At 39.6% G+C, this 12,952-nt stretch overlaps 1 protein-coding gene across 1 annotated transcript in view; it reads right to left on the minus strand.

Moving 5' to 3' along the window:
- Positions 1 to 344: 344 nt before the first annotated feature.
- RXFP2 (relaxin family peptide receptor 2) overlaps positions 345 to 12,952 on the minus strand; it is a gene marked incomplete at both ends in the record, with an annotated part of 56,588 nt that continues 43,980 nt past the window's right edge. Inside the window, 5 exons of the mRNA XM_080799699.1 lie at positions 345 to 604; positions 4,863 to 5,081; positions 8,063 to 8,473; positions 9,111 to 9,340; positions 11,942 to 12,013. Of these exons, the coding sequence (XP_080655825.1) occupies positions 345 to 604; positions 4,863 to 5,081; positions 8,063 to 8,473; positions 9,111 to 9,340; positions 11,942 to 12,013 (1,192 nt within the window). The remainder of the gene's footprint in view (positions 605 to 4,862; positions 5,082 to 8,062; positions 8,474 to 9,110; positions 9,341 to 11,941; positions 12,014 to 12,952) is intronic.

The raw sequence follows: 12,952 nt of genomic DNA on the forward strand, positions 1-12,952 counted from the left end.
GCTTATAAGCAGACCATGCAGTGCCAATGTGTGGGTGTTCGCTGGTAGGTTGCTCATGTTGACTAGCTGTAGATCAACTGCACATCAGCTTTCTATATACGGATTCACTAGTGCATGTCAGGAACATAAGGGTGAGAAGAACCCATACGTACAATTCTCGGCACTGTTGATAAATAGTACAGATGCCACTGGAATGTGGTGCATGCCAGAAGTCATCCTGCTGTGCTCTCTGTGTAGAAAGGTTTGGTGTTGATGGAGATGAAAAGCATTGCAGACATCATCTTCCAAACACTGTACTTTTCTTAAAGGTAGTCCACTCTAAGTCCAGGGATCTGAAACCATTACTAGGAAATTGGTTTCACGGTACCATCCCCAAGGGTTATTTTGTTCAAAACCCCAAGTTTAAGTGAAGAGGAGTCATCTGTCCACACAATGGATGTAGAGAGACTCCTTTTTTTGGTTTTGAAAATTGATTTCCTCCGATGTTTGTGCAGCAGCTGTTTCAACTTGTCCTTGAAAAAGCTGGTTGTGAGAGTGTAGAGGACTGGATTCAAGGCACTGTTTACTGGAAGGAAAAAAATGACTATCCAAGAGATGATTGTGCCTGGAGAGGGAAATGAAGTGTGGAAAATTTCATGAAGTGGAAGTTTTAAACAACACAAATAACACATAACATTTTGTGGTCAGTGCTATTTGGGGAGGGCTACCTAGTTCACTCAAGTTTTCTTTCACCTTATTGAAAATCTCTCTGTTGGAGGAGCATAGGAACTATGAATCCAACGTCCCACCATTCTGAATTTCAGTAACTAATTGGTAGTTTGTTGTAAGGTCAAATGAGAGGAAGTATGTAAAAAAAACATTTCATAGATGTAAGTTGATATGTAATTTATTTTTCTTGTTTTCTTGATAGAAAAGTAAGAAAATGAGGAAATACTTCTTAATCAATACATCAGTGTTGAGAAAACATCTGGTCTAGGGTCAGATCTGACCTTGGTCTTAACTCCACTCTTGAAGGCCCACCCCCTATTCCAACCATCCTGTCCAGAGTGGAGGCTGAAGATGTGAAGAGCAAACAAGAATACATCTTCCAACTTAATCAATCCTATTGTGTGAAGCATTACAGATACTAGTTAGAATATTAAGGGAAAGATGCCACAAAAAGTCCTTTGTGAGGAGAAATTTGTGATGGTAGTGTCTTTTCCAAATACATCACGCACTTGGTTAGGATGAGGTGTGTTTTCCCCTTTATGCACAGCCTGCTCTTGGGGCCAGACATTTAGCTACGGGTCTATGGGCAAATCACCTAAGCTCCCTGGACCTCAACTACCCTATCTGTGAAAGGGGCTGATGATAACTTACTTGATCGAAGTCAGGGGGCTGGGTCAGAGTCGGCGGCTCTGCTGACGTCCCTCTTCAGCACTAATACCTGTGATCCTCTGACCCCACCACACTATGCTGCCTCTTCCCACGTTCCAAAGATGCAAAGAACTCCCAGCTCAGATGAAGAGCTGAATCCTAAGACCAGGGATATGTTCCCTGTCCCTCCCCCTTTGTCACCTTCTCTTTCCTGCCCACCCTCACAATTTTCTTATCCTTTAAACACCATTACTTGTTCTTCTTTGCCTTGTTTTGTTCCTTCCATCTCTTCTGTTCTCTTTCTTTTCTATTCTTCCTGACTGCTTATCTGACCTTTCCTCCTCTCTTTCCTCCTCTCCTGCTATCTCTCCTTTCTCCTTTTTTCTATGTTTGCCTTCCTCTTTTCCTATCCCATCTTCTCTTTCTTGTCCTTATTTATTTTTTTGAACTGGAAAGAATATGGAAGAAAAATATCTATATTTAGCATATCTTAGATTTATTAAAGTTTCATATTACTATATCACTTGTATTTTTTTTTAATTAGACAATAAGGACAGTGCATGATTGAAAAAAAAAAAACCAAAGCAAAACAGAACAAATTAAGTTGCTTTTTGTCTGTTACATCCCCAAAGGAAATTGTGACCAGGAATGAGACTTCCCATTCAGTCTCAGGGTAACTCACTTTATAAGGTCAGCAGGTGAGTTCTGAGAAAGGAGGGTTAATGCTGCCTTATCTTTCAGGCTGATCACACATACTATCAGTGACATGCCATGGTGGAGCACACCCCAGAGTTCTTGGAGGGTGGGCACAAGATGGGTTTAGTTCAGTGAGTGCAGCATTTCCTACAACACATGGGAAGTCAGGCAAACAAGAAGGGGCTTAGTAAAAAATGATCAGGGCTACTCTTCTAGGTCCACTGATGTATTCAAGACAAACCTCAAAGTATTGAGCCGTAAACATAGAGAAAGACTGATGTATGACCCATTAAGGATTTCATAAGACACTTTTTTTCCTATTCCAGTTTCCCATCATGATCTGAAATGTCATAAGCTTTCCAAGGACAATGACTACTCCTGTAGCTCTCAGGTACCCTGGATCACCAGACATCTCCTGATTCTAAACCAGACAGTGTTATGGGCTGAATTTTGTCCCCCACCCCAAATTCATACATTGAAGTCCTAACCTCCAGGACCTCAGAATGTGACTATATGTGACAGCCCTTTAAAGATGTCATTAAGTTAAAATAAGGACATTGAGGTGGGCCTTAGTCCAATTTGACAGGTGTGCTTATAAGAAGAGGGTAACTTTCCTATATGAGAGATACTATGGGAACACACACAGAGGAAAAACCATTTGAGGACACAGTGAGAAGGTGGCCATCTGCAAGCCAAGGAGCGAGGCCACAGCAGAAATCTGTTGACACTTTATTCTGGACCTCCAGAACTGTGAAAAATAAATTCTGTTGCTTAAGCCACCCAGGTCATGTTACTGTGTTATGGCAGCCTGAGCAGAGTAATACAGAGAGAAGAGCCTCATGGAGCTGACAGACTCACAGAATATGAAAACTGGAAGGAATTCGAGAGGCCTTATGAAAATCATCTCAGTGAGGTGAGGTGACCTCCCTACATTTCCTCAGCTGCTCAGTGGCGGGGTTAGGACAGAAACCTAGGACTCCTGCCTTGCTTGGTCCTTCTTCCACCACACAAGGCTGCCTCCTCCCACATCCAAGAAAATCAAGTGCCTGAGATGAGGAAGGACATCAAAAGCATGGAAAGAGAAGCTGGGGAGGTTGATGAGATCATCCATTTCCCACCTTGTTCCATCATTCTTGGACCAGCTCAGCATCTTTAGTTGAAAATGCATTTATTAAATAACGTTATGTGAAAAACACTGTGGAAAGATGAATAAGACATGGTCCCTAATATTCTGAAGCTTATAAAATGAGGGGAGCAATGAACATATTAAAGAATAACACTGGTAAGAAGTGGTTTAGATGAGGCTAATAAGTAAAGTATGAACAAAATGTTACAGACATTTAAGCAATTGAGTTGGATGGGAGTGGGTTGGAGAGAGGTATGGAATGGTACCATGGGTGAGTGAGTAGTTGGGTTGAATTTTGAAGGATGAGAAGGGCTATTTAGTAAGCTTGAGTCTTACAGATTGAAGATACAACACAGGTGGAGAGAACAACTTCAGCAAAGGCAAGTCATTAAAAAGGTGCCGAAGAAAAGAATCCCAATAATTCTGATGGGGCCTGGATCACAGAATACCTGAGGGCAGAGTGGGAGGTAACATTTCTCATGCTGATCCCAGCATTTGGACTTTATTCTATGAACAATGGAGGCCAAAGGCCATTTTAGTTCTGTTAAATTTGGAATGTAAGGATATAAACATTGAGATGCCCAGGAAGCTGTAGTAGACTGGACAATTCAGACTGGACAATTCAGCTCTCGTCTTAATGAACTCTGCTCCTCCCAGCCACCAGGCTCTCCCCCACCCCTAAGCAATGGCACACACATTCTTGTGTCCTCTGCTCTCCCTGCCCAGTGGAAGTTCCCAAGTAGTCAGCCCCGATTGCTCTCTTGACCAGCACATTCACACCTTACATGGCTTCAGGGATGCCTTGTGGTCAGGCTAAATGGACAGGTGAAGGGGGAGTTGTGGATGTTGTGTCGTTTTGCAGTGAGACAGCGACAAGGCCTCCCGTGACTCTGCACAAACCGGAGGGACATAAACTGTTCCAGCTGTTGGTTACTTGTACATTCATCACACTTTTATAAGTGCTTCTGAAGTGCCAACCCATGTGTAACACTGGGGTGCCAGGATGAATAAGACCAATTCCTGCCCCTTGGGACGGATTCCCCAAGTAGAAAGTCTATTTCACAGAGTTGGGCTAAAGCCCCAGGATGGGGGCTCTCCATGGCTGTGATTTCTAGGTCCTAGAAAGGGATTCAGATGAAATCCTAACTCACGAAAGATTTTTTCCTCTGGTTGAAGTAGGCGTGTGGGTGGGAAACCTGGCCCTCTGAATGAAGCACTTAAACAAAATATCTGACATTCTGCAGCTTATGTGACAACCACAGGGTAAGGACCATGAAGTAGACCTGCAGTTCTCAACCAGGGGTGTGTGTCTCAGAAGCACGAGGGGAACTTTTCCAAAATCCCAGGGTACAGCCCTTTGCCCCTATAGATTAAATCTAGAAGCCCAGGGAGGAACCTGGGCATGTATGTTTTGATTTTGTATGTTAACTCTCGATTAAGAATCACTATCTAGGGAAATGAGTTAGTTATTTTTCCTAGCTCCTGTTTTCTCATCATTCTTGTCTGGATTATACCACTACCCAGTTTCTATCTTAGATTATAAAATATTGAGAAAAATAATAGCTGGTTGCACCAAAGTTGTAGTTGTTTACAGAGAATTTACTATACATCAGGCACTGTATTCTGACCTCGTCAGGGAATGTAAGATGACACAATGTACTTGGGAATAATAGAAGGGACTGACCTGGTATTTCCACCCGGAAGAGGGAGAGAATTTTAATTACAAATACAGGAATCCAGCAGATGGCATCAGAGAACACTATAAAAAAGAAACGATTTGCAACAGCCACCTCTCTTCCAATGTGATTCCTCACTTCTGAAGTCTGCAAGGCAGTTTTTTTAATGGAACAGAACATAATAGTATAGGAAAACACAATGATGAGAAAAGCCAGCAAGTTCACACCTGTTGGAAAAAGCACAGCTCTTAACATCTCAGGTGTATAAATCAACAGTAAAATAACTGTGTTACACAGATGTTCATTATGGTGCCTCTTCTTACGCTGTACTTCCAAGAAACATTCTTTTGTGTAAGCCCAGTTGCAATCAGCTGAAAACCTTGAATCTAAGCCTATAAGCTAATGGAATTGGGTTTGCCAAATAAAAAAGATATTGGAAATACACAAAACTTTTATGAAGAGTTACAGCTCTCTGAAATTCAGATCTAGGTGTGTATCATGAGGTGAATTTTAGCTTTTTTAAAGTCAGAAAAAAGCTATTTTCATTTTTTGCTCTCTGCAGATTCAAATCTTAAAGGATTACTGTAATCATATGTACATATGTAACCATATGTACACCTCAAAGAATAAATATGACTCCGTTTCTTTATCTTATAAGTATGAACAAGATAACCTTGGAATATCAAGAAGATAATAGCCACAGAAACACTACTTCTCATGGTTTTTTTGGTCATAAGTAAAAATAATATATAGAACAAAAATCCATTTTTTTCAGATACCTTATAGTAATTTAAGCTAAGATTCAGAACCCTTTAGACTTGTTTAAAAAATATATATATATAAGAAATAATAATAAATTCAAGTATGAATTTTTTTAGGGTCAAATATGTTTAGATGATTCTCACTGAACATCACTATCTTATAATGTTGACCTCTTAGTCAGTTTGTTATATTTTTTCTATAATAAAATTCCTAAGAGTAGTGATCTTATTCCTCACTATGAACATAAAATATGCACACAATTTCAAAGTTGTTTAAAAAAATGTTCTTCTGAATCTGGACTATGTAAGACAGGTGAAATCTAAAGGAAAGTTCTATAAATTCCCAGTGTTCTATTGTTTTTATCTCAAATATTTCACATTCCACAGAATCTCATAAAAAAGCCATACAATAGAATTTTATAAAATTGGTTTATTTGGGCCTCTTGTCAGGAACTTCAGTTAAGAACAATAGAAAATGACTGTTAAGATGTCCCTCTGATGCATATTATGAAAACAGATGTGAACAGACCAAAAGTGTGTGTTCTGAAAGCGACATAGGGATGTGAGAGGTTAGCAACAGAGGATACTGGGCGAGGGGCATATGGAAACTGTACTATCTTTGCAACTTCTCTCTAAATCTAATTCTATTCTAAAATAATGAATTCATCTAAAAACTGTGTATTCTTATACTCTTTAAAGAGAAGAAAGGGCTCTAGGACTCCTACTCTCATAGGTAAACCAAGTGTATGTATATAGATGATGAGATACGTGTGTGTGTTACTAGTTACTATCTCTTTGTCTATCTGGAATACATCACAGGTGCTACACCCATTTTAGCCTATCTCACACCATTTAACTCTATTATCCAGCCAAACCTAACTCCTTGGCCCTTCATCTGGACCTGTTCCTTGGTTATGGACCTCTATAACCACTATATCTTTTTCCTGGAATAGACTTTATTTAGCTAATACCTCCTTATCCTTTGAGTCCAAGGATTTCAATTCATTTCTACTGGAAAACTTCCCCTGGTGCTTGGATTTGAGGCTCCTAGAATATCTAGCACTCCCTTTTTACAGCATTTGTAAATCTGTGATGTAAGAATGTGTTTACTTGTCTTTATCCCCCTTTCCAGTGGTGGTCTGTGAGGGCTGATCTGTTGTATCTCCAGTGCCCCAAGTAGTGCCTGGCCTATAGCAGGTGGTTAATAAACCCTTGATGAATGAGTGAATATAATGTAGTGTGTGTGTGTGTGTGTGTGTGTGTGTGTGTGTGTGTATCTATGCTAGGAAGAGCTTACAATATCTATGAAAAAATAGCTATAGAACAGGTAGTATGTGAAGAGTATTATTAAAGTGGTGCTAAGAAAGTATATTTCTCAGAAGAAGAGAAGGAATAGATGAAGAGCTGGGACTGGTGGTTAGAGCCATTTTGTGATGTGTTTTAAGTGACTAATTTACAACTGACCTTGATAGTAGCAGGAAGTCACTGAAGGTCGTGGAAGGGCAAACAGTCTTTTTGATATTCAGGTAGGGAACAGGTTTATAGGAGAGAGAAAGCCTCCAAGGCCGAATGACAAGTAAGGGCTAATGTAATAAACCCTTATTTATAAGCCCTTGGGGGTTGAGGTAGTGAGGTTTTACATGAAGCTGGTGGTAGGTACAGACTAGAAGAAATAGAAGGCAGAGGCATATTTTGATGAAAAAGTTATCCAATGTAAAAGAAAGGATGATAGAGCTTATTGACCACTTAGAGGAGTAGAAAAGATGAGAAAAAGGGAATTAAAATGATAATACTCCCCTAGTTAAAAAATGACATGGAAATTGTCTTTAAGCAGGAGGGATACCTATTAGGCAATAACAGATGCTTTTTTCTAACCTTAAAGAGCTAAACTTCCCATTCATTTTTTTTTTTTTAAACAGAGGAAGTAAGATCTTTTAAAAATTAGGGGGAACTAAGAAAACTGAAAAGTGAGCCATTTTATTCAGCACTCTTACATTGTTGACTTTAGAGCTGTATTTACCAAAGACAATAAACCTTCTTGGTATTTCCATTCCAATAATCTCCTGCCAATGAGTTTCCAGAATTTTATTATTATTATTTACTTATAACTCATATCTAGATTGTAAGAATAAATGATTTCAGATAACTTGGTGGGGTCACAGTTCAAGACACTAAAGCTCAGAGTCACGGTGTGAGAATCAAAGGGTCTTAAGATAATAAAAGACCATCCAGAGATCTTGACAGTATGCTTTTGTTTCCCCTACTAAATCTCTGTAGTTAAAAGTTTAATAAAAACTATCAATACTTAGTAAGAACTTTTCTTTCAAAAAGGACCCAGTCTGGAGTAAAACTGTTTACTTTCTGAAGCGGACAAACACAACTTTGCTAAAATTTCTGGTATTTCTATCAGAATTTTGTTGGTCCAGAAAATGAAAAATATAATTTACCTAGGAAAATTCCAAGAGAATACCCTTTGCTTCCAATATCTTCCGTTTGGTCGTAATAAAGTGGGAAACATACGCCATTTTTTCCATAAAAGTTTCCAAAATAATCTTCATTCCAAAATGGAATCACAGCTATTAAAAATCCCACAATCCAGATGCAAATGAGGATGATTGAGGTCTGCCCTTTTCCTGGACGGATGTTACTGAAGGGAAAGACAATGACCAGGAACTTCTCCAAAGTCAAGTACGTCAGTAGCAGGACGGAGACTTCAGTAGATAGCATGGCCAGGAACCCCATGAGGCGGCATTCTAAACTCTCCATCCACAGCAGCGCATACTTCTGATATTGCCCGCGGTATTTTATATCAAAAAAGCCAATGAAGAACAAATAAATACCCATCAGGCAGTCTGCACCTGTTAAAGAATCAATACAGCGTCTGTTGGTAGTTTCTAGCATCTCTGTTTTGGTTTTTTAATTAGGTCTTCCTCCTCCATCTTGTATTAAATGATCTAATATAAACACTGACAACAGTCTCTAAAGGACAATGGACTTCAGGAAAGTTCTCCTAATTCTAAAGCATCACACTGGGTCTTTGTTTTATAATTTAAAAATAATGGTGGAGTGTGTGTTGGGGGGAGTGGTAATTTGTGTGGGGCAAGCTAGTTTTTGAAGAGCAAACAAATAGTACTTGCATAGTTAATAAAGAGAATGTTTTCTGGGCTTGAGGAACATGGGTGCTATTGTCATCGAAGGTTAAACAGAGCTTAGTTTATAATCCACAACCTGTCCTCCATAATCTGTCCATTGATTGATTCATTGGCTCCCTGTTACCCCATTTCCAAGATATAACCTCACACAGTGGGTGCTGGGTTACTGCAAACTCATGCTATCAAAAACAGAGAGCCAAAGAGAACAGTAACTTCATACTTAGAGAAAAAGCTGCTTAGCTCATATAATTTATATTAAGTGCCATTGTTGAAGGCCAATATGTATCTCATGCAGAGGTCACAGAAGACATCCTAAATCCATTTAAATAGGAAACATACTTACAACAAAGGATTTTGATGGACGTAGCGTGAGTCGTATTTTCAGCTTTAATGAAAGATCTCATGCCAATGACAAAAAGATTTCCAAAGCAGGTTATGAAAGCTATAACCCACACAAATATTCTGAGGATATTGTTAGCCAAGAGGTCCTCAAATGAAGAAATGCCGTCAGTCAAGGGCATACATATGCGGACATGGGGAGCATAGGAGCAGTATCGAAAGTTTGTGAAATAACTAAATTCAAAGGGAAAAAAAGAGTCACTTTACAGCAATGACAGAGAAACTACAGTTGCCATCCTGTATCAGAGCTGCCGCTCTGTCAGGTACGCAACTTCACTAGGTCTGTTTATTTCTGTGTAGTAGTGATTATGCAATTATAGAATTCCTCATTAAATAGGACGTTACTCTAGGCAGTGTGCTTCTTGGGAAGATGAAGAACCTGAAGGACATAGAAATTCCGTGCCTTGACTGAGATGAGTCGGGGGGGACATGAAAATTGGTCTCCAGGACTCCATTTTCCTCATCACATTGGATGATTCTCTAGGGTGTTATAAAAAGGAAATTGTCTTTGTTACACTGATCTACAGCAAACATTCTGGGGCTTGGGTTTGGGATGTAAAGGACCCATGGCAGCTCACTGAAAACATCTCTGTCTTGTACTTTGTTTTAAGTATACTCACTTAACCAGCCTCTTTTTCCCTGACACTGGCAGGAAGGGAGGGTCTCTGAGACTAGGAAAACTCAGTCTCACGGGAGCTAGGAGAAGAAGCAGATTTCATACCAGGGCCTAAAAGGGCTTAAACAATTTCTAGAGGCAAATATAGGTTTGTTTTGGATCTAGGTGTATGGATGCTTGAAATGTTTGAATTGGGAGTTCATTTGGCTTATTGCCATTCCCCAAACCTGTGTGTTTAGGCTTCCCCAACCGCCCCCATAAAACGTATTCCATTTTTGTTTTCTTGTACCATCTCTTGTAGTTCATTTCTCTTTGTCTAATCCTTTTTTGCCATCTCCCCATTCAGTTTTGAGACTAGCAATGTAAACCAAGCTTTACATTGCCGTGGACTCAAGGTCCCTGTGATTGATTGGCTGCCCAGACCCACCTCACCTTCCCTTCATTGTTCATTCCATTCAGGCACATTGGCCTTCTTCCAATTCTTAAAGGAGCCAGGCTCACCCCTCTTGTCACTGCAGTGCTTTTGCTGTTCCCTCTGCCTGGAAGATTCTTTCCCTAGATATTGCCAGACCTGGTCCCTCCCTGCATTCAGGTCTGCTCAGACATCACGTCTCTCTTCGATGTGAACCATCTGTCTCCTCTTTGTGTCCTTTCATCTTGCTATATTTTTCTTCACAGTGTTTTTTCACAATTTATTTGTTCATTTTCTGTTTCCCAAAGCTAAACGGAAGCTCCATGGCCATACACTTCTGTCTCCTGTTTGTCCTGGGTTCTCAGATCTAGAACAGTGCCTGACACATGGGAAGTACTCAACAAATACTTCCTAGGTGAGTAAGTGAAATAATGGAGAATTTAGTGCTGGGCTTGTCAGGTAGAGAAATAGGGGGCAATCCTTGCCCTCAAGCAGCTGACAGTCTAGTTTTCTGAAATCATCTATCCAATTAAAGGAACATGATATAGAATCGCCTTTTTATCTTCTCCTCGCCTGGAGTCTTTGGCACACACTTGACTTAACCTCTTTGTTCCTTTAAGGTTCCATTATGTGCACTGTCTTCAGATGGACCCAGCTTGGGTCTCTTGGTTATTCAACCTCTCCTCCTGCTGTGACCATGGCACTGGTTGGCAGGTGGAAGGGCAGGGGGTTATGAGGTGGGCGTATTTCAATAAATGATGGACAAAGAACGTGAAGAATAACAAGGTCACTTAGTAGGGGAATAACAAACTTAACACATTTTCTGTTAATTGTTAGGTCCTTCTTGACCTCAGCCCAAGGTTCATATTTTAGGTGGCACCTTCTCCATCAAGTTCTAAAAAGGCTGAATTTCTCTATTCTAAGAGGACCTCACATTCTACCCCCAACAGTGAAATGATAGCCTCATTAAGTATCTACTGGTGCCACAGAAAGAGAAATTATGAAAACCATGTGGATATGCATTAAGTCTTGTCTTTTAGTAATCACACCTACTGCAGACTTAAAATGTTCTCCCAAAAAAGCACCTTCACACCAACCATTTCATCCACTTGCTGCACCCAACTTGTAATCTTACACCGAATCCTCCCTATTGTTGTGGATAACAAGGGTTAATTTTTGAAATCATGAACACATAGATTACACAGTTGATAAAGAAATGAATCATGTCATAAACATATATATTAACACAACTTACACAGTGTACTTTAGCCAAATATATTAAAGTGACATCAAAAACTACTATAAAGATTAATTACCTCCATTTTGTAATGCACTTAGTAACAGTAACAACACCTGGAATTTATATAGCACCTTTCTTCCTAAGGGCTCAAATCTTAGAGCAGCCGACTGCTCATTCATGTGAGGTGAATTAATGTTTCCAGGTCTCCTGAGTACCATTTAGCCAGGGACTTCATCTTGTGTAATGTGTGGCATTCTGGTACCCTGATCTCTTATTGGGCCTCAATTGGATAAACAGCGTGTTTCCAGAGAGAAGTGTCATTCATGTCGGCACATCATAATATTGAACTCTATTTGAACAGGGACCAAAGGTGACAAAATTAAAAAGTTCTCAATAAAAAACTTTTCTTGCATAAAAACACATTGCAGTGATACATTAGACAGTTTATACTAGAATATTGGCAATACTTTGCCATGCTTACTTCTCCATTCTTTCATACATACATACATGTGAGAAAGATTCGTCATGGGTTGAAACATCCTTGTGTTTATATTTGGAATCTCTATCCTTTCCAGGTCTCTGGAAAATATGCACAATAGGTTTCATGTTTTCAGGACTTAACTTTAATAATTGCATTGTTTGTCATATTCTAGATACCATACTTCAAAGTCTTATTACCAGTCCAAATTAGGATGAAAATTTTACAGTAAGCTATCCTAGAAGATCGCCATTTCTATTTGTGACTTCTGTAAGTTGGAGCTGATTTTGTCACTTCATATGCAGAATTACATTCTAATAAACATTCTCATACATTTCTTTGATTTAAAAATGGCAGTGGTGAATTGTGTGATCATGAAATTGGCTGCCTAGTTTGATTTTATAGACCATGCCATGTGAGTTTTAGAGGGTTTCAGACAGGAACTCATATTTCCAACCTGAGAAAATCACTGAAGTGTTTTGTAAGAACCTGGATTTGAATGGAAGCATAATGCCTTTCCTTCCTCCAGACCCTATGAGATATCCTTAGAGGGCTCCAGTGGGAACCCCTATATACCTCATTTATCCAGAAGCTTCTTCAAATACAGATTCTTTGAAGACTCTTTAGGGTGGCATGAATTAAGGGAGTCTGCCATGTTCTCAGGAAACAGATGGAGAGAGGAAAGTCTAAGAAAACGGAAACCTTTACTTTTAAGGTTTATTTTGAAAGATGTTTGATTCTCACTCAGTTTCTTTTTTGGCTGATCTGAATAAGGATTTCTTGACATGGTTCTGAGTTTTCCTTTATCCATGGAGTCCTTCACAGAACTGCCTTGTTCTTTGGCAGTCAGAAATGAAACCTTGTGGAGCAATTATACTCCAGAATTGTCCCAGGGCCTCTCCGGCAGGAAACTCTTGAGTCATTTTTAAAGGATTTTTTCCCCTCATCTTTCTTTTGCTCTCTGGCTTTCTCCTGGATTTACCACAGTTTTAGTTCTACATGGATTGTGTGATTATTTGATTAATAGCCAATAGTCTCCA

Source organism: Martes martes (assembly GCF_963455335.1).
Source record: "Martes martes genome assembly, chromosome: 3".
Classification (NCBI taxonomy): domain Eukaryota; kingdom Metazoa; phylum Chordata; class Mammalia; order Carnivora; family Mustelidae; genus Martes; species Martes martes.